Genomic DNA, 23,230 nt, shown 5'->3' on the forward strand with positions numbered 1-23,230 from the left:
TTATGATATTAGGATTTACTCACATTCCCCATTAAGACCCCACACCTCTCTGCAGTTTCAAGCATGCCAGTTGCCATGCGATCCAGGAAACTCAGGTGCTAGGAGCTGGCAAAAAAAAGTTAAATAAAATGGCATAATCTGTCTTTAGCAAGAATAAAAAGGTTAAAAATAACCTTTATGGTTTTCTCAGATACAAACAGAAAGACAGAATCATTCTGGGTTCTATAATCCTCGTATTTCACCCACATTGTGAGAGGAAGATGTGGTAGAATCCATAGAACAGGACGGCTGTTGTACCTTTAAGAGCACACAGAATTCCAGATAATAAATAGCCTGTTGGTCTTCACTTTGGTCAGGTTCAGGGATTTTATTTGGGTCCTTATAATTACAAGAGTAATTCAGAATGACTTCTGTGGAGAACCCCACCCACTCCCTTCACCCACCATGTAGGTACAAACATATCCTATCTATAGGCGTAGGTATAATTCTTGGAGTTGTAAGTGCACTGCATGGCCAGCCTGTCCAACCTCCTCGGTAGTAGCTGGGGCCTCCAGTGAGGCTTCTCATGCATTTTTTACCTTCCAATTCTTTTGGCTTTTTGCTCCTTCTGCAACCCTCACCTGGGTCCATGCATCAGTGTGCGTGGAAAGGACTCTGAACGATGGGAATACATAAGGTGGAACACTTCTACTCCTGAAGCTGATGGTGGGAAGGGGAGAAGCTCTTCTTGGCAGTTTGGATAGAGGGTGGAGACAACTTTAACATGAAATGAACTACAACCCCTGCCCAGTGAGAGGTTTGCTTTTCTGCAGAAAGCCTGGAAAAGGAGTTTGGTTGTGCTGGGTTAACTAAGAGTGCTTCCTTCATGGTGGGCCTTTTCTGAGCGTTTACTGTGGCTCTCCTGGGACAGGGACTTCCCAAATGCATTTTTTCAGAAAAACATTCTCCGTGGACACAGTTTGGGAAACATTGCCTGCTGCTTAGTGAGATGGAACAAGCGTCGTTAGTATGGCAAGAGCACTGGGAGGGTTAGAGAAGTGAACTGAGCTTGAAGGCAAAAGTGGTTTGCTGGCTCTATGGGCCCTGGTGAGTTAGGATTTGCATGGGATGGGAGGAAGGGTATCCCAGATAGAGGAAACAGCATTGGTTATCCTGGGGCTGAGGTAATCATCAGGTATCCTCCGTGCACACTTTGGGAAACACAGCTTGCTGCTTAGTGAGATGGGACAAGTGTGGTTAGAAAGGTTAGAGCACTGGAAGGGTCAGAGAAACCAACTGAACTTAAAGGCAAAAGTGGTTTCCTGGCCTCATGGGCCCTGATGAGTTACGATTTGCATGAGATGGTAGGAAGAGCATCCCATATAGAGGAGACAGCATTAGTTATCAGGGGTCTGGGGTAATTATCAGGCTTAATTCCCCTTCCTAACTCCTCCTCGCCTCCTCATCCTGCTCAGAGAATTCTACCCAAGGGAAGATATCCCTGCCCACATTCTTCTTATTTGAGATAGAGTCTTGCTCTGTCACCCAGGCTGCAATGCAGTGGTGCCATCTCAGCTCACTGCAACCTCCACCTCCCAGGTTCAAGCAATTATCCTGCCTCAGCCTCCCAAGTAGCTGGAATTACAGGCATGCACCACCACATCTGGCCAATTTTTGTATTTTTAGTAGAGATGGGGTTTCACCATATTGGCCAGGCTGGACTTGAACTCCTGACCTCATGATCCACCTGCCTCAGCCTCGAAAAGTGCTGTGATTACAGGCAGGAGCCACTATGCCCAGCCCCACACATTCTCTTAAGATTCGGGGTCCCAGACTTCTCCCATATTTGTAATCATGGTGGTTGCCTTTGCCTTTAAATACTGCACAAGAGTTTAGCAGGCTTATGAGATGTTGGTAATAAGCTGTTTCTCATGGCATGTGTGGTTTGTGCACTCATGCCACATACATGTGTCAGTGGGAATACTTCAATTAGCAGTTTTAACAGATGATATCTATACATAAAGGAAACTGTGGAAAAATAGGATGGGGAAAGCTATGAATAAAAAACACTCATGTAGTTCGGCCCCAGAGATTACTAGCAAGACATCACACATCTTGCAATCTGCCCTTTTAAAAATGTGTTTGTGGGTTGTCCATGTTTGGTCCATGTAATCCCAGCACTTTGGGAGGTAGAGACAGGAGGACTGCTTGAACCCAGGATTTCAAAACCGGCCGGGGCAACTTAGGGAGACCCCCATCTCTACAAAACATTAAAAAATTAGGAGCATGCTACCACGCCTGGCTGTCTATGGTCCCAGCTACTTGGGAGGCTGAGGTAGGAGCATCACTTGAGCCCTAGAAGTGGAGGGTACAGTGAGCCGTGATCGCACCACTGCACTCCAGCCTGGGTGACAGAACCAGTCCCTGTCTCAAATAAATTCATTAATTACATACTGATGCAGCGAGCTTTCCTCCCATTATTTAGAATTCGTTGCAAATGTTTGTCAGTCACCATATTCTCCTGGGCAAATGGCCTACTGTGTTAACTACCCATCCTCTCTGGAATCCAACCCTGGCCACTGTACTTACTGCTTTCTGCTTTTTAACCTCCTGACTCTGGGAAGCGGGCGGGGGTCCTGCTGAAACCCTGTGCAGGGACAAGGGTTCCCGGGACGGTTCCTTCCACAGCAGGGTGTGCATCTGACAGCCTGTGCTCGCTCTCTCTCTCTCTCCCTCCTCTTGCCCCGCAGTGCCAGGCTTCCCGTATCCAGCAGCCACCGCCGCGGCCGCCTACCGAGGGGCGCACCTGCGAGGCCGCGGCCGCACCGTGTACAACACCTTCAGGGCCGCAGCGCCCCCGCCCCCGATCCCGGCCTATGGCGGGTAAGTGGGGCAGCCTCCTGGGCGGGCCTCCCTGCACCAGCCCTGCCTCCCCCAGAGGCACGGAACTGTTTGTGAGCGCATGATGGTCTTGATTCCCCCCTCTCTGCCACCCCCAGAACTGCCCCCAGCATGCAGCCCGCGCGCACCTGCAGTGGAGCACCTTGCTAAGAGTATTGAAAAATGAGTGTAATTTGTCCTGTCATGGTTGGTGCCTTTAAGCACTCTACATGTCACATGTTGTTATGTAAATTCTCTTTGAGACTGAATGCTGGAGAACACAGAAATGGTTACAGTCAAAGATGTATTTCTGATGATTGCAAACATCTGGTTATTAAGGAGGTTGGACCACATTTGCCCCTTGAATTCCTCCACAGAAAGACATGAGGTTTTCACACATAAAAATCACTGGGGTGGTCTTGCTCCCCTCCCCAGGGGTATCTTGAGCTTCAAGGTTCTCTAACCTTTGCCTGCAAAGAGAAAATTAGGTGTTGAGTCACATGCAAACATACAGGAATTAATGAAATTGGAGTTAAGATGCGTTGCAGTTGCATTTTCCATAATGGCATTTGCCTTCCTTTCTCCCTCTGTGGGGACAACGCAAATTGGTTTCCCATTGCCAATTTGATCCTTCTGTGCATGGACTTTGATATTGCCAGGCGAATATCAAGGAATGGTGTGAATGCTCAGTAAAAGAAAAAAAAATGGTACTGGCGTGTTGGGTAGCAGACTTGAAATGCTAGTCCCTCTGTCCCTCTTTTAGGGATCCTGCTTGAATATTCTTGTACCTCTGCAGTCCGGGAGAGAGGAATGCCTCTAAGGCAGTGGCCCTAGACCAAGGGACATTTGCAAGGTCTAGAGACATTTTTGGTTGTCACAGCAGGAATGGAGAGATGCTATGTCCTCTGCTGGGTAGAGTCTAGGGATGTTGTTTGACAGTCCCCAATAAGAAAGAATTATCAGGCTCAAAGTCAGTCGTGCTGCAGCTGGGAAAGCCTGCTCTATGTTAAATTCAGCAGTCCCCGGAAGAGTCTGGCATGTGCCTTCCCTGCCCAGTGACTGGCTTTCTGGTGTGCAAAAGAAAATATGGCTGCATTTAAGACTGTGTGAAAAGGGTTAAATGCCCTTTTTATAACTCTGTTGCTTGTAAATCTTTCAGAAAATCTGTATTAGCCTAGATCATCTATTATACTCATGACAAAAAGAAACACTTTTTCATTATGTATTCATTCCAAACCAGAGCATTTGAAATGTTTCAAAAATAAACACAATAAAATAGTAAAAAAAAAAAAAAAAAAAAAAAAAAAAAAAAAAAAAAAAAAAAAGACTAGGTAAAACCATCAGGGAAGGGAAAATTAAGGAAAAGTAGTAAGCATGTCCATCAAATTTCTTGTGTAGTCATTAGAATTGGGTCAACTTTGAGCTTCTTGGACAAAACAAGAGTTATCTCTATATATACACATATTGTAACTGAAAACATGGTGAATAGTAACAAACAAGAATCAATTGGCTATAAATTCTCCCTAGCACCTATCCAATATATTTGCATGTCTTAAGCCTTTTATGTGACCATGCACTGAAGGAATTGTTGATAGTGTAATTTTTAATCTCTGGTATCACAGCATTGAGCACATTTTATGGATCCAGAAATGCAAAAATGAAGATTTTTCCCAAGGTCATGTAATGAGTTATGAAGGAAAAAGAAAATCCAAAGTTACCTTTGGGCTCATGTAATTACTAAAGCAAGATTCATAAGTTATAAATGCAAAATTGCACATTTATACCACATTCATTTGAAAATTGTTCTCAGTACATGGCAACTGAAGCATTTTGGTATATCTACCGTATCTCACTACTATATTAAACAGCAAAAGAAATAAAGGAAAATTGTATGGCTATCCTCACACGAACAATTTATAAACATCTCAGAATAACACACCTGCTGTAAAATCAAAATTAGCTAACTTATAATGAACGTGCTCTTTGCTGGGAATAGCCATGCGTAACTAATTAATGCCATGTTCACCAGGGAGAGACACAACCATTTCCAAATGATGAAACAACGTGTTTGTAACTACTTGGGATGAAAATTAATTTTAATATTCCAGCAATATCTGTGATCAGTTTGGTTATAATGGTGGATTGTGCCTCCTTCATGATAATAGTATGGCTAGAATTCTGAAGCCATACTTAGAAGCAAGATCAAATTCTCAACAAAGAAGTAGAAGCCCCAGCAGGACTGGGGTTGCAAGCATTCATGTGTACAATTATCTATTAGAGCAAGGTACTGGTCAAAAAGAAGGAAATTCATCTGGTTGCCTGGGTGTTTCACTGGATTACAAACTGCCGAGAGTGAATTGGCACGGAATGAAAAACTTTGAGCCCAACGTGTTAAAGGTTTCCTTTTCCTCTGGAATAAATAGATTAGGCTGCAGGAGATGGCAGGGGGATGGTTCCTCTTGGAAAGGAAGAGAGCAGAGTGGGACACAGGGCAGGAGTTGGCTGAAAGAGTAAGGACCCCTATCTTGTGTTCAGTGAAAGCAAGTAGCAAAGAGGTTGGAAATACTTGTTTTCAGGACATAGCATCATCAGGATTCACATGGTCCAGAGAGCACATTTTCTGTAGCCTTTTGTCTCTAAAGTCCTTTGGAGGAAAACTTCTAGATTTGACTGATGTCTTTACCCCAGCCCAGTTCAGGTCACCCTATGGCCCTATTACTGACACCTATTGTGCTTCAGGGCACTGTTGTGTGCTAAAGAGACCAATGGCACCTTGAGAGGTATTTCTTCTGGTTGGGGCAGGGGGTGACATACAAGCCAACAATTTCAATAAACATAAGTGATACAAGAGGGTATTATGTGAATACCAGGGCATGGTCCTTAGTCTAGCTTGGGTGTTTATAGAAGGCATCCTAAAAGAGAAGAAATAGGGGATACATTTAAGTCCAAACATTTCCTAAATTGCCACAGTGAAATCTTATCCTGTGACCCCTCCCCCACCCACACCCCCAAGCAATCTTCATCTTTTCTAAGATGTCACCTAACAAACTGCATTTAAGAATTTATTGTTTCCACTGTCACCAATTCAAGGCATATCTGCCAACTTAAATCTGTTCTTCCTGAGGTATCCAATATGAATCTATATTGTTACTAAAATACCAGTCGAAAATGTATCCTAGGTCCATGCATGGCTTCAATCTTCTTCCTGGGAGATTGAAGAAAATATCCTTTAGAATCTCTATGGCTACCTTTGTGGAAGCTTGGGTGACCCTTGGAGGTATCCAACAAAGATAGTCACATGAGTAGAGTCCTTAAGGATGCCCTACATTCATCAATTTCCTTTTAAAAAAAAAATTTGAGACAGAGTCTCGCTCTGTCACCCAGGCTTGAGTGCAATGGTGTGACCTCGACTCACAGCAACGTCCAACTCCTGGGTTCAAGCGATTCTCCAAACTCAGCTTCCCAAGTAGCTGGGATTACAGGTGCCCACCACCACACCTGGCCAATTTTTGTATTTTTAATAGAAATGGGGCTTCACCATGTTGGCCAGGCTGGTCTTGAACTCCTGACCTCAGGTGATCTGCCCACCTGGAACTCCCAAAGTGCTGGGATTATAGGTATGAGCCACCGTGCCCAGGCATTCATCCATTTCCTTTTCTTGATTTGCCTTTTCCTTCCATGTCTTGATATTTTCTGAAGCCCTTCCATGCAGCTGAAGAACACAGGTAATGAAGAGGCCCTGTTCTCTTTTATCTCACATGCCTAAATAGAAACCTCTTGGGACATTAATACATGATGATTCCTCCAGGCGTAGGGACAGTTGTGGATCATGGTGGGATCATAGGTACAAGTGGAAAACCCTATACCAAACCAACCAACTCCCAACTGAGTCCCAAATGCCAACATCAACTGAATGAGACCGAGTGAAGAGTTAGAAAGTAATGTCTACATAGGTCTACATAGTCTATGGAATTTTACAGTCCTAGGAAGACACTGGATTTAAGGTGAATAAGACTGAGCCCGAATATTCTACCCATACTGGCTTGGATAGCTTACTTAACGTCTATGGAGAGTTTCCATAAGAGAGAGTGGGGATGTATCTGCCCCCGTAGAGTTGATAGCGGGTGACGTAGGGAAATTCATGTAAGGTGACAACTTGGTCCATCCTGTGACATGCATTCAGTGAACTGTGCCTGCTGTTCTCCAGGTTGGTGAACTTAGCGACTATATTAACCACCCATAGTCTTCTTTCTCAACATCCCTTTTGCTTGTGGTTGAGTAAACAAGACCCCATGTTTCTCCCTCTATGCATTATTTATCTTTGCTAGGGGGCACGTGCAGTTTCATAGCCCTCCATTTCATTCAAGAAATGGTTGAGGCATTTCCACTGCTTATGGAATATGTAGATTGCAAATACAATATTGAGTAGGGAACAGTCACAGAGCAGAGTCGAGTTTTCCTTATTTCTCCTTGCCTTTGATCCTGGAGTCAATTTGATTGAGAAGCCACAATGCCCAGTCTAGCTTCTTATGATTCACATTTGGGAGGAATTACCCATCAGGTAATTGCTGTTCAGGGAGCTCAGAAGCTTATTATCTATGCATCAAAACGGCAAGTGGAGGCATTGGAGACAAACCCTATAGACTTAGTAATCTCTGATGTTAGAAAACAGCAGCTAAACCCCAATCCCCTCCCTATCGAAGAGGAACTCCATGAGTACCTATTATGTACCATGCATATTTCAAGGGAGTACAATGGGGTGCTCTGATGGAGCATCACATGTGTTGTTTTTGAGATGGAGTCTTGCTCTGTCACCCACGTTGAAATGCAGTGGTACAATCTCAGCTCACTGCAAACTTCTCCTCCTGGGTTCAAGCAATTCTCCTGTCTTCAGCCTCCCAAGTAGCTGGGGTTATAGGCACATGCCAACCACACCCGGCTAATTTTTTGTATTTTTAGTAGAGACAGGGTTTCACCGTATTGGCCAGGCTGGTCTCAAACTCCTGACCTCAAGTGATCTGCCCACCTCAGCCTCCCGAAGTAGGGGGATTACAGGTGTGCGCCACCACCCCCTGGCCATGTTTTTATTACTATTCTAAGCCTAAGCATCTAGTGTCTGCTGTAGGCTTTTGGTTTTGGTTCTCTAGGTATCTCTGAGCAAGATTTTCTGCGCTTTCTCAGGTAATTGTCATACATCTGTGTAAACTTCCCAGAGTTACCCTTGAGAAGTATTTTGATAAGACTGTATACTATTTGGGGTATAGGAAAGATAAGGGAGTATCCCAGGAGAAAACTTAAAGCTGGCCAGTGGAAGAACAAATTGACCTTTTGGAAATGTTTTCAGGTTAAGTCTTAAAAAAGCCTCTGACAACAGTCTCTGGGACCATAGGCATATCTTTCTGTGTATAGATCAGCCATGCTCTCAGATATTTATAAGATAAAACCCAAAGTCCCCAACCCGTATTATCTGATGCTTAGGAACTTTATTCATTTAACATAAATACTAGGAACAAAAGTCATCATTATCCATTCTCAGAATACTTTACACACACGGGCATCCAATCTTTTGGTTTCCCTGGGACACACTGAATGAATTGACTTGGACCACACATAAAATATACATACACTAACTACAGCTGATGAGCCAAAAAAAAAAATCTCAGTGTTTTAAGAAAGTTAATGAATTTGTGTTGGGGCCACATGCAGCCTATGGACTGAGGGTTGGACAAGCTTCTTTTGCCGAATTATTTTTATAAAGTGTGATTTTTTATTTGCTAGTTTTAAAATGTAATCCAAACAGCCTCTTAATAGAGTGAATTTATAGACAAACATCATGAATTAGTGGTCTTTAAACCCTTTTTCTGGAGGAGAGAATGTGAAAAAGGCATTTTCACAGATGCCTTTAATCATCTGATTAAAAATTCTCTAGGAAAATGTGTACAAACACACCACACACCCACAATTCTATACAAATGCCAGCGAGTTTCTGATAGCCCCTAATATCCATTAAAACACAGTGGTATTTGAACACATTAGAAAGTTTATTTTCTAGTGGGAAGGGGCCTCAGGGTAGAACAATTGTGAACAGCCTTTTCTATGAGAATATACTTGTGGCTGGTATATATTATATTACACAGGCAGATTGTATGGCTTGGGCATTTTATATATTTTTTAAAGTAAACTAATTTTCTATAGTGCAATCACTCCCTGCTTGCATTCATTCAAATATTTAACTACTGCTATTACTTTTCTAAGAAAATAAGATGTGCATTTGCATTATATCCTTGCAAAAGCATATTGAGTCCCAATGTGATTGACAAGCAATACAATTACCTTTACATGGCTAGACGTACCATCTCTGCATTGAAATAGGACTGCACCTGTTTAGTGCACGATGGTAACTCCCTTCTAACTGTTCTGTGGTTAGTTTATCTATAGCTGCACTGTAGACATGGATCCCTGTGCCTCTTTCCCTACATATCTTCTATTTTAAGTGCAGCTGTTTGATGAGGCTTTAAAAATTATTTGGATACATTTTTGGAAATTAGCATGCGGCTTTGTGATAAGAGCTTTCCTGTAACCAGCTCCTCCATTAGAATACGACCCAGGAGGCCGACCTTCAGTTTTGTCTCACATGTAAAGTAAAATAACACTTGGAGGATGGTGTTGCATAGAGCAATGATTCTCATTGTCCTGGGACCAGTAGCATCAGCATCATCTGTTAATTTGTTAGAAATGTAAGCTCTTAGATGCTGTCATCCAGATCTATTGAATCAGAACCTGTTGGCTGGGCGTGGGGCCCAGCCATCTGTGTTTCAAAAGTCCTCCAGGTGATTCTGATACGCATTCAAGTTTGACCACCACTGCTTGCCATAGTACTTAAGAGTTTGTGCTGTGGAGCCAGACTCCCTGGGCTCAAATCCCAGTTCAGTCAATACCCAGCTATCTTTCAGTTTGTACATGTCTAAAGAGGCGATCATCATTTTATCCATCTCATAGGGGTGTTCTGAGGACTGAGTGGGATTATGAGCACAGACTATCTAGAATAGGGACTGATCCATGGTAAGTGTTGTACAAATGTGAGTAGTGGGAGTATTGGTGCTCATGCTGTTACTATTAGGGAGAAAAACAGTGTTTTGGTAAAATTGGCTTCCCATTACATGGCTTTATTTCACATTGCCAGTGAGGATGACTACATTGGTTCCACATTTTTTAGAGCTATCCTATAGATAGATCACTTGTCCTTTCCATTTCTCTCCAATACATGTGCACTTTGAAAATAATCCCTTCATGATGGGGTTTATAATGGCAGCTACAATCATCTTTTCGCTGTGAAGCCACCATATTTAGAACTTAAAGCTAGACATTATACCTTTCTCCCCAGCCCTCCAAGAAGCCAGGCCATGTGTCTTCCAACCATGGGTCTTGCCTTAGCAGTACCCTCGCCCCGCCACCCTTTGCTTTGACAGCTCTTCCCTCCTCTCTACTGAGCCAAGGCTTTGAGGTTTCTCTGCCATTTGCTCAGCCTCTCTCATCTCTGCTGCTGGCCTTGCCTCCTTCCGTTCCACATTCAGGGGACCTCTGTTGCTCTCTCCTGCAGCCTCTATCCTAGCTGTGATTCTACAATTTTGTGCATAATTTGTGACTGTGTGTCCCACTCCCTGTACACTCTGGGAGGGCAGGTTTCCTGAGGGGGGCTTACTTCTTCAGTCTCCATGCCTTGGCATAGTAGTTGGGGTACAGAAAACTTTTCAATAGAGAAATAGTACATATGCAGTTTGAGCTTTTCACAATGCGAAGGCTAGACCAGTTCTTCTTTGGTTCAATATCTCATCAATTTGGGATGTCTGTGTCCCCCAAGTAACTTTCCACAGCCCACGGTGGAGGACAAAGCATGGTGATCAGGTTAGCCTACTAAGCAGAGATTTCTAAGAGCAAACATCACGGCATGTTCTTGCCTCACCTCTGGGCAATGTTGGTACAAATAGGCTTGACATGGAGGCACAAAACTGGCCATGGTGCATAACAACTTGTCTTAATGAAAGAAGGGATCAGTTTCTTGGCTAGAGCTCAGCCTCAGCCACATCATAGAACCCCACTCTTGGCCCACACCCATGCCGTGTGCCCTGTTGGAAGAGCCTCCAAGGCCTGGAGTCAGTTCTTTTCTCCATTCACAGAAAATCAGAGACAGATGAGGTTCTACCATTGAGATCTTTAGAAGTCATTATTTCCCATATTTAAAGGTATATGTTTCATATTTAGTGAAAAATATATTGTTTACTTCTAGACTGCTTTCTGTCTAGTCTCTTGCCCTGGTCTCCTAATTCAGGTTCGAGTCTGTTAATCATAATTTCTCCTCCATTGACAAGTCATCGATACTGAATAGCCAAATCAGACAAACCTGAGACTCCACCTGACCCATTGTTGAATTCTACCTCAAGTTGATAAAGCAATGACCCAATCTCCTTCTGACACCTTCTTATGCCCACCCTTCCCTCTAAAATATGAGCCCTATTCACCCAGTTATTGTACATCTTCTAGGTAACAAGCAATGTGTCAGGAATTGAGACAGAATGTTAGTTAAGCCACTGGATGTAGCTTTTAAGGTGCAATGAGTCACATGCACACATACCTTTGATGTGAGGCAGAAATTGACGAGTGACTCAATAAGAATCTGAAAAATGATGCTGGCGTTTATAATGGGAAGGCACTGGGTCTCAGACATGGTGAGCCTGTTAGAGCTACAGTGTTAAGGATGATGCCGCCCATCCCTTTGCAAGCGTTATCTTATGAAACCCTCCCTTGAGGTAGGCACTTACCTATTTTCCCTTTTTAACAGATGAGTAAGTGAGGTTCAGATATCTCACGTGATGTGTCCAAAGGTACTGAGCTATTGATTGAGGATGCTGCAGTTTGACTCAGATGCCCCTGTGCTTACCATCTAACTTGGCTCTTGAATGGTCATCTCACTGCTTTTGGATGAGGATACTGGAATAAACGGCATTGCCAGCACAAGGCATTGCACGTGCAAGGGCATGGCAGCATGAAAGAACGGGATGGAGCTGTTTTGATATGGCTAAGTGATCAGCTCTGTGGTTTGGGACCCAAACTAAATATTTGTGGCTCACCTCTCTTTCATCAGACCCGTTCCAAGTCTTGTTCACAGAGGGTGACTCTGCCTTCTGACCCCCCAACCAACATTCTGTCCTTCGTGTTGGAAATATTGAAAAAGAATTCAAAGCATAGCTCAGGACGCTGCACACCTCAGCACCTTGGATTGGGGCTTTACGCCACTTCACAAGTGCTTTTGTGAACTGTAGCCCTCCAGGATCAAATATGAACAACAGCTGAAAGCTATTTCTACCAACCTCCTTACTGTGGGAAATCCCTGCCACATTTTTAAGGACAATGGTACTTGGAGTTTAGTCAGTTGACTCCAGAATACTCTAAGAAGCGCACTAGAGTGTTCTCCAGCAAACCAGTGTCACAGTCGCGTGTGTGTGTCAGTGCTGTGTGTGTGTGTTGTAAAATGCCTTCCCTTGGCTCAATATGCTTTGCTTACATGTGGGTCCAATTCTGCTACTGAAATGTGCTGCAAGCCTTTGGTATTAAAGTTGTGTTTCTATTAGAACCTCAGCCTCATTCAATGGTGGGGCTCATCGGTCCTTTGCTGGAATCATAAGTCATCTAGAAACGTCATGGGAAGGTATTGGGGAAGATTGTAAATCACTACGATCCTTTTAAAAATAGTCATTTAGAAACAGTTTCATATGCAAGATGCCTTGTGATCCTTACAGAAACATGTTAAGGCTACATATGATTCTTGTTAAACTCATTTTCATGCTTAGGAAATATAACTCAGTTTCTCATGACCACATAGCTAAGAGCTTCTTTTTTTGTTTTTTTTTTTTTTTACTCAAAGTATACCAAAAAGCTTTGGAGAATCATTCCCTAACCCCTGTCCCCAGCCCTCTGAAGTCTCTTCTTTCTGGGATGGTCACTATATGGGTGGCAATCAGAGAGCTGCTATCAGATTGGACTTGTTCAATCAAGGTGTGGGACTTTGTTTCGTCTAGATATAATTTATGTGAACATACAGATATTCACATGTATATACTCCTGTACATATAAGTACACAAATACATAAATATCCCAATACACATATACACATAAATATACACATGCACATATACATGTTTCCATGCATGCATATACTATAGACAAGTGCAAACATGCATTCCTACACTTGTCCATATTAACACACATACACAAATATGCACACAATGCACTTGTACACATGAAGACATGACTGCACACAAAACAGATTCTTGCACACACACCCATGCTCACCCACATACAATTAGAGACATTCTCCATTTACCATAAAATAATGTACATGGAATTATGAAGTATAAATACAATGTGAAAGAATGTAAAAGAAAATTTTTGAAACCGTTTGTGTTGTCCAGCTCACCTGAGGCCATTTGGCTGTAGCCCGTATTGAGAATGCTGCAATCTGTGTCTCGACCTTTTAAATCCTATTTTTATAGATAGATGTTTTGGGTTTTTCTTCTGTGGGGTAGGGGGTTATATGTGGTTTGATTGCCAACTCTGACCTGTTAAAATGCTCATATCTGCTTGGGCCACTTAAAATAAATCTCAGTCCTCTTTGCATTTCAAAGTCGTGCATTTCTGTACCCACTCCTGAGAGAGTGGGAAGTTTGGGACCCAGCACGCCGCTGCCACCACCACCACCACCACCACCACCACCACCACCACACCACACATCCTAATTCTGGGCCAGCACCAAAGCCCGGCCTAATTTTCTCAGTTTGCTCAACTGCTGTTGTCTCCAACCTCCTTAATCAATGTGAAAACGATCCTCGGTTCCTATGTTTTGGATCTTGTGACCAGACTAACCTCGCCAGTGCAGGGGTTGGTGTGTCTGCATGGGAAATGCACTAATATGGATGTTTCTCTTTGTGTGTGCACCCTTGCAGTGTTGTTTACCAGGATGGATTTTATGGTGCAGACATTTATGTAAGTATTCCTTCACTTGCATGCCGTCCTCGTTTCCTCCTGGAGTCATTCTTTTTACAAGTTTGCTGTGAATTCCTCTACTCAGTGTAGTTGAGTTTCTCTCCTTGGTTCGCAGGAAATAATTCAGTGGTTTGTCTTGCAGGACAGAAAGACTTCTGCCCCTGGGCTCATGGCAGACGTCACTGGCTGTTTAGTGGGGTGGAATTAACCCCTCGATCAACTTCAGAATAAATGCAATCCCCCCAAAAAAGTGGCATTTCTTTCATGCCAACTGAAGACCCCACTTCACCCACAAAAAAATTGTCTCTCGAGTTCTCAATATGTTCTTTGTTTTCGGTATAATATTTAGGATAACAGCTGTAGTTACCAGCTGCAGAGGGTTAAAAGATATTTTCATGGCTGATATTTTTGATGTTTTCCCTAAAATATCACAGCAGCCTTAGGAACACTCTCTCTCAGGGGCAAGTTTAGCCCTAAACATCTCCTACAAATTCTCTTAACAAAATGTATGTCAAATTGAACATTGAGCCCCCATTTTCTTTAACCTTTTATTCCATTTCCCCCAATTATATGACTTAAAATTGCTTAATAGTAACACTTTAAGTTTATTTATAGAAAAGAGTAGACTATTTCTCATGAGAAGAATTAAACTTATCTATGTTCAACTAGAGGTAGTTATTCTCCCGCATTATGATACGAGCAATGATGTTATGAAAATGACTTGGAGTAAACACAATTTTGAGTAAGTGGGCAGTGTTGGGAAATACTCCCTAAATCACAATTTTTATTACTAAAGACCTCAGTCGATGGGATTATATTTGTTTTATAGGCTACACAGCAAAAAAATCATATTTCTGATAAAATTGATATCAGGTACTAGAAGATAAGCCACTGATTATTTTATTCCTTTTGAATTTCAATTCATTACAGTTTTGAGATATAGTGTTTATCTCCATCAATGATAGACTTAGTTGAGTTCTATTGCATCAAGCATATTTACTATGATCTGTGGGTATTTTTCCCCCATAACAAAGTGAGTGAACAACCCGTATGTCCTAATTCACTCAGTGATCCATCAATTTTTTTCTTTTTTGTGGAACTTAAGCTTTTCCGTCTCACGTCCTCTTTTCCAGACTTTCAGATTTTAAATTATGAGGCAGGCTGGGGCTGAGCAGTTTGAAGCCCATTCATATATCCTCAAGCACCTGCTAAACCCAATCACCAGTCCTGGCTCTCGCCTTCACGTAGCCCATGAGTAGATGATTGCAGATGGAAGGAGCCAGAATGGTAGTTGGCATTGCAGAATTTAAGGCTTTAGAAATGAGAGGGAATAGACAAGGGATAGAGAAATGCTTTTTTAAAAAATCCACCAAAATGGAAACTATCTCCAGCAACACCTGCCCAAGAAAAAAAAAATGCAGATTTTCCTTAGTTAAAAATATTTCACTATCATTTAGTGAGTGTCCACCTCTTCATGCCTCCGTTTATTCAAACTGACAGTAATTTATTGAATCATTAATATGTGGTATCTTATGCAGATGTCCAACTATTGTCTTGCTGGCCTCAGATTCTTGAGTAGCAGGAAGGAGAGGCTGCCTGAAGGCAAGGTCTGTGGAGCTCCCACAAATAAGGAAAAACAAGGGACTCATTTAAGTGAGTGAGAGTGTGTGTATCGATTGGGGCATACTGCTGCATCAGAAAATCCACAGAGCAGTGCAAATAGATAAAAAACACAAAGGAGGAGGAAATATGCCAACCACTTGACTAGACAGGAAAAAGAAAATTTGTTCAGAGAAGAAAGCCACAGAAGTGTCCCTTTGTGCTTTTCTAGTTCCTTTAGGAGATTTTGTCTGTCACATATTCATGTTTGAGCCAAGCCCACTGGGTACAGTGGTGCAGCCTGGGAAGCATCTAAGTGAGCTTCACAGGACAGGGTTTCTTCCAGTCCTAAGTTGTCTGATAGCTTCGTTTATAAAACTGCCCCTTCTCTGACTTTTCAGGCCATGACCCCCAGCCAAAAGTTATCATTTTCCCTACTCTTTATGTGATAATGACAGTAAGATTTTTCAGAGAAGAAGAATCACATATGCAATCAGGTGGCAGAAAAAGTTCCTGTGATATGAATTTAGAAATTTGTTTACCCAGCACATGTTTCTGTCCTGTCTCTAAAAAGTCTCTAGAATCTTGTAGATTCTTGTAGAATCCTGAATATTTTGCTTTGTCCGATGACAAATTTAACATATTGCTGCTGGTGTGTCTGTGTGTATATTGGACAGTAAGAAACTAGCCTGCGCCACTGCCCAGCTCAGCAGCAGAACAAGAGGTCGTTGATGACCATAAATTTAAGGAAAAGAAATATAAATCTGTTCTGCATTGCAGAATATACAGAACAAGATTCGTCCTAGCTAGAAGTATGTCATAATCTTGAATGTGCTTTTTTAAGCCACTACCCTACCTCCCTTGAGATACCAACATGTTCTGATGAGTGGAAATATCCCCAAGCTTCGTTTTTAAAAGAGATAATGGTTAAACAGATTCTTAGAAAGTCGTATGAGATTCTACTTAAAGATTTTGGCTTACTCCTTCAATCTCGTTAAAAACAGTACACAATAAATAGGTTTAGGGCAATTCTGAGAGGCCCTGGGATGTAAGTTAGACACATCAGACACCTCTAATAGATTTAAACTTTATTATTATATTATTTGAGATGGAGTCTGTGTCACTCAGGCTTTAGTACAGTGCTGTGATCTCAGCTCTCTGCAACCTCTGCCCCCTGGAAGCAGTTCTCCTACCTCAGCCTCCTGAGTAGCTGGGATTACAGGCACCTGCCACCACCCCTGGCTAATTTTTGTATTTTTAGTAGAGACGGGATTTCACCATGTTGGCCAGCATGGTCTCGAACTCCTGACCTCAAGTGATCCATCTGCCTCTCCCTTCCCAAGTGCTGGGATTACAGACGTGAGCCAGGACACCTGGCCATAAACCTCTTTAATTTTATTGGGTAGTAAGTTTCTAGCTTTGGTCACTGCTAAGGAAGACAAAGGAGGATACTGTCAGATTCTTCCTGCTCAAAATGTTCACCATCCTGGCGGTATATCGGAGCAGGTCAACAGCTCAACAGCTTGCATCCCAGAACTACTGGGCTTTTCTAAGTACCCTGCTCTCTCCCCCTCCCCTGTCCTTTGTTTTCCATGGTCTTTCCATCCCTACCACCTGAGGTTGGAGCCCTCGGACATTTTTTAGTTCTGCCGAAGCACATAGGCATTGAAAGACCTGCGTGATCCCGGTAACTGGCAAGCCACAACCTCCTCACAAATGACGTCCTTCTGAAAGTTTTCAGAGGAGAGAGGATTGAGCAGAGAGGGACAGATGATCACAGATGTCCTGAAATCACCAAAGGGAGTAGACTTGTTATGAAATGCTGTGAGCCAGACACGAAGGGAAAAAACCAGGACAGCTTGTTTGGGCAGAGGGTAAAGAAAAGCCTTCATCCTCTTCAGGATCTGAGCCCTGCAGGAAAACCACTGCCTCTAGCCACAGTGGAGAGGCTCGGGCACAGTGTGGTTGGCTACTCATCAGAGAGGACGTGGGAGTTGTCTGACAAAGGAGGATAGGAATGATCTTTATCTGAGTTCCTTCTACCAGAGATCAGAACACAACACACACACACACAGTTTTGTATAAAAAGATAGGAATTTAAGTTTCATAATGAAACATATCAAATCTACCAGTTCACTATTATTGCTTAGTGGTATACCTTTACATAAATTCATTTTAATTAAAAAGTTAAGCAAACTAAATAGTAGAGGTTATACAAACAGAGTGGCAATGCAAGGACTAAGGTTCTTAGACCTACAGAGTCACTCATATTTGGAAGTGAAGGTATAGTTTTGTTTTGGAGGTGTAATCCCAGTCTGTCACCCAGGCTGGAGTGCAGTAGCATGATCTCAGCTCACTGCAACCTCTGCCTACAGGGCTCAAGCGACTCTCCAGCCTCAGCCTCCTGAGCAACTGGGATTACAGGCACCTGCCACCACGGCCAACTAATCCATGTATTTTTGTAGAGATGGGGTTTCTCATGTTGGCCAGGCTGGTCTCAAACTCCTGACCTCTAGAGATCCACCTGCCTTTGACTCCCAAAAGTTCTGGGATTACAGGTGTGACCCACCACACCTGACCCCTGAAGCTATAGATTTTACAAGGCCAGAAATTGACCAAAGAGTGGAAAACAAGCATTGCTTAACTGAACCAAGACATTTGTTGGTTGACCTTTCTCAGGGAGAGATCAAAGAACATAGTATTTGATCCAAAGATAACCATTAATATTACAAATGAAAAGAGGGAGAGAAAGAAATTATAATGAATTGTTAAAAAGAATTGACAAATGGATAGAAACTGGAGTAACATAGTGGGGTGTTTGACAATGGGAAGAGCAGAGAGAAAGAGTGAGAGGATATAAGTTATATATGTTGACCATGTTCCTTTTTATTAAGAACATCCTAAGCATTCTACCATTAGACGCAACCATGAAGGCCTCCAAGCAAATGTGTCTTGAGATTCCAGTGCATTTTTACACCATTCCTAAATTCTGTATAACAAGTTTCTGGTTAACACCATGGCTAAACACAATTATTTCTGAATTCATGTCACTCTGCCACCCATATGTTTTAAAACAAAGAGGTATCCTCATTTCACTGATGTTTAAACTCAGGAATGAGAAGTGTCAGTAACTTAGGGAACATGTAAAGCTGGAAAGTAGGAATTCTTTAAATAAAAACCCCTAGAGTCTTTCCTTCCTGAGAACTTGTTTTCACTGCGAGGTGACTGAGGATTGGCATTTGGCTTGCCGTCCTCAGTCACCATAGTGGAGACCTCAGTCTACCAAGAAATCAGGCGAATGCCGTGTTTCCAATGGGAGAGACAAGATGCTGAGTGTTTTACATGTATTACCTAATCTCTCCTCACCACAGCCCTTGCAACAAGGCATCTTACCTCTATTTTTTGTTGTTCCATAAGAGAAACTTTTTTGGAGACAGAGCCTCTCTGTATCACTCAGGCTGGAGTGCAGTGCCATGATCTCAGCTCATTGCAACCTCTGCCTCCGGGGTTCAAAGCAATTCTCCGGCCACAGCCTCCCAAGATAGCTAAGACTACATGCATGCACCTTGACGCCTGGCTAATTTTTGGATTCTTAGTAGAGATAGGGTTTCACCATGTTGGCCAGGCTGGTCTCGAACTCCTGACCTCAAGTGATCCGCCTGCTTTGCCCTCCCAAAGTGCTAGGATTACAAGTATCAGCCACCACGCGTGGCTAACAGGAAGCTTTTTTTTTCCAGAAAAGAGAAAATAATTTGTCCAGAAATGTTCACTGACACTGGGCCTTGAGCCCACATGATTTGACTACTGAGTTTAATGCTTAAGCCCTGAGCCCACAAATCCAAGTCATTGCTCCAGTTGAGCAAAATTTGAAAACTACAGTGAAAGACAGGGAAGGAAGAGGGAGAGAAGTGAGCATAATGGGGTGGGCAGGCCACTGAGAATAATATTTGTACTAGAAATATTCAAATAAGCAGTGAACTAGCAGAGAAAGAGAAAAATGTTGTCAGGCATAGCTCCACAAACTTTGACTTTTAACATAAGTAAATTTAAACTGGAAGGAAAGACAGGCTATATAGAGGCTATATAGGAAAAAGTATACACACGCCTTTAGAGGGTACGTCCCTCAGTCTCTTCAAATGTTCAGCCATCTGAGTGTCTGCCCTGGAACTGGAGAATTATATTTCAAACTGTGACCGCTCACACGGAAGATTAGTCTTGCCCATGAATAACTCTTACCTCCAAAAACTTCATCCTAGTCTGTACAAGACATCCTAGTCTGTACAAGAGACCTTCCTTGCCAGTGCTAGATTTGTATGAAATCATAGCATTTTGAAGCTATGTATATTAACACTAGTTTACACACATACACACACTCACATCTATTCACAGTTCTCTAGTCTGAAATTGTTAAAAGTAGCTATCGTAGCTTCAATGTAATTCATGAATTCATGAACTGCAATTTTGCTGTTAGTTGAAATTAACAACTAAAGGTTTATGCAGTTACGGTTGCTACTGTGCTGTTTTCTTAACTACAATAATTAGGACATTCATGTTAAATCCTTAGATATTCCAGAAAATTCCAATCATGACCTAGAGATAAATTTGAAGTAGTTAATTTGGACTGTTAGAATATGCTTTAAGAGGCAAGAAGCCATGAAATTATCTTTTTCTTCTTTAGAAATAAACACAAGTTATAACACAAAGTGGTTTGATCCCCATCTCCACCTTGATACTCTCCATTGCAGAGATTTGCAACTAAAAATGTTTATCCAGGCCCAGTGCCTCTTTCAGCTTGGTGGGTCAGTCCTAAGTCTTGGTGAAGTAAGAGAGAAGCAAACTTGTAAATGAATTGCTCTGGAATTTGTCTGACTTATGCATTCTCTTTTATTTATTTCATTTTTGCATTGAAAACATTACATTTCTGTTTCCTTATAGAGTAGTGTATCAAGAGCCTGTGTATGGCAATAAATTGCTGCAGGTATGAAATCCCGACTGGTGGAGAAACTCATCACTATGATTGTGGGTTTGCTGTGAAATCCTTACTAACAAGATAATTCTGGGGAGGGGAATTGTTCTCTAACATAGGAGGAAAAAGACTTAACTGAATTTTCCAGTTTTAATATGAAATCTCCTAGAATAGAGGTGGCTATCCCCATATCTATTGATATATCCGCTGACTGTGTTGTGGCTGTTTCTTCCAAATATGGGTGCTGTTTCCATGACTGATGTTAGTTGGCCTTGGCCATGAGTTTTGTTAGATCCTGAGTGTGTCAAGTGGTGGTCTAGCTTGGCTGGTTTTAAGCTTAAAAAAAAAATGTATCTGGACTCAATCAGTATACATCCAATGAAAAAGAATTCAAGATTCTGACTGAACCAATTGTCTGGGTAATTTTTTAGTAGGTTCCCAGAGTGAACTGGAATGGGGTTAAATCAACAATCTCATATGCAGCATTAAGAGCCAGCATACCTGACATCTAACATAACCTTTCCTGGTCTTAGTAGAGCTGATTAGAAATTTATTTCACACCTATTGTTATAGCTTTTAAACCTATTTCTCACTGCTGAAGCAACCACCAACTGAACAAATTCGTAGGAAGAAAAGAAGTCAACATATTCGTTGGAATGTGGCTGCCCTAGTCTCCCCAAATTTGGTCTATTACCCACATTGAAACTGTCAAGATAAATGTGAAACTGAGGATGATCAGTGAGAGTTTTAGGACATTACTTTCCCTGTGGCTGCAATTCCCTTTTTTCGTCAGTATTATGAGTGAATTCAGAAAGTTCTTTTTGTAAATCATGAGAATTGATTGAGTTTTAATTAAAACCTGAATGTGAGAAAGAGGTACTTTGACCTAGTAAAGGGCAATATGGTTAAAATTCCCGAGATGAACTTTCACTGTCACATTTCAAGAGAACTGGACCTCTGAATGCCACCCTTCAAAAATAGATGAACGTGGCCAGATGTGGTGGCTCACACCTATAATTCCCATGCTTTGGGAGACCAAGGCAGGCAGATTGCTTGAGGCCAGGGGTTCAAGACCAGCCTGGCCTACATGTCAAAACCCCATCTCTACTAAAAATACAAGAGTTAGCCAGGCATGGTGGCACATGCCTGCCATTCCCAGCTACTCGGGAAATCGCTTGAATCCGGGAGGCGGCGGTTGCAGTGAGCCAAGATTGCACCACTGTACTCCAGCCTGGGGGACAGAGAAGACACTGTCTCCAAAAAAAACAAACAAACAAACAAACAAAAACAAAAAAAAAACAAAACCATAATATAGGTAAATTAGAAAGTGTTTCATTTTAAAATGTTCTTGTATTATAGTAAATAAGATTTAAGTTGTACGTATATATACCAGCACACCTGTTTTGCACCAAGTGAGACTTGACCCTTGGAAATTTTCGTAATAAAGGGAGCCTTTACCCCTGGTTAAGCTCATTACTTTCCTATGCACTCCAGTTGAAGGAAGTATGCATAACACATATATGTTACAGTCCTACCGATGCCCACGTCCCCCCTAGCACACACAGGTTTCCCCTCCCAGAATTCACTATTTGTCCAACAGAACAATTTATTTTCAAAAGTATGCTCTAAAGTGAAATCTTGAAGCCTCAAATTCTCTGAGATGCCTTGGAGGTCCCACAATGTTCATGAATATTGTCCCAAGGAGTTCCACAAACAGAGTAACCAGTTTAATTTAACTGAGCATCTACCAAACTGGTTTGGTTGTGGAAACTTTCCTTTCCACCATTCTCCTCAAGCATAATTTTAAAAATGCTTTATTAGTTGGGTACAGTGGCTTAACACCTGTACTCCCAGCACTTTGCGAGGCTGAATTGGGACGATTGCTTGATCCCAGGACTTTGAGAGCAGGCTACGCAACACAGTGAGACCCCATCTCCAGTGTAGTCAGAAAATAAAATGCTTTATTGGACCGTCATTTGAGGTGCTTAATGGGTAACTACCTCGAGGGACCTCTAGAGGTTTTGCCAACAAAGGAAACTCCTCAGTCCACACCAGTGGGTCACTCTGGTGGCCTCACTCATTTGGTGGTGGTGGCAAGAAGATCCACAATGGCAACTTGAAATTATTATATAAGGTTACGTTTGTATTTTGCTACCCATGATGTGGAGGAATAAATATTTCAGGAATGGGGAGTGTAGAACTACTTTGTGCTTGTCATGCCTTGTTCCTTTGGTTTGGTGGCAGGAAAAATCACTTGTCAATGACACATTTTTGTCATATGATCTCGGAAGACCAGGTTCACCATGAACATGGTCTGGTGACGGCTATTGAAAGTGAGTGTTCCTTTTACAGACATCACCATGGAACTTCGAAGAAGTTCTGGCTATGCTCAGTGGGCTGCAAAATACAGAGCAATAAAATTGATTCAAGTCACCTGTTAGGCAAATTAAAGCAATTTGTATTTTTTGTATGTAAAGCAATTTATATTTTACAGTGTATGCACACATATACTGAGTTAATACACAACTCTTATTTCCCTAGTATGAATTGCATACAGAAGAAAAATAGCAAAGGAAGGCTGTGCAGTAAAGATGGAGAGAGAAAACCACCTAATCCCCTTTTCCCTAATTATTACATGTTTCAGGGATCATTTAGACTGGTATTGTCCAATCCTTTAGCCACCAGTCCCCATGTGGCTATTTACATTTAAATTCAAATTAACTGAAAAGGAAATTTTAAAAATCAGTTCATTGCACTAGTTACCTT

General features: G+C 42.1%; 1 protein-coding gene across 1 annotated transcript in view; it reads left to right on the forward strand.

Annotated features, from left to right (window-relative positions):
* RBFOX1 (RNA binding fox-1 homolog 1) overlaps window positions 1–23,230 on the forward strand; it is a 2,485,336-nt gene that overhangs the window by 2,422,904 nt on the left and 39,202 nt on the right. Inside the window, 2 exon segments of the mRNA XM_074028822.1 lie at window positions 2,730–2,862; window positions 13,860–13,899. Of these exon segments, the coding sequence (XP_073884923.1) occupies window positions 2,730–2,862; window positions 13,860–13,899 (173 nt within the window).

The sequence above is a fragment of the Macaca fascicularis genome, chromosome 20 (assembly GCF_037993035.2).
Source record: "Macaca fascicularis isolate 582-1 chromosome 20, T2T-MFA8v1.1".
NCBI classification, from domain to species: domain Eukaryota; kingdom Metazoa; phylum Chordata; class Mammalia; order Primates; family Cercopithecidae; genus Macaca; species Macaca fascicularis.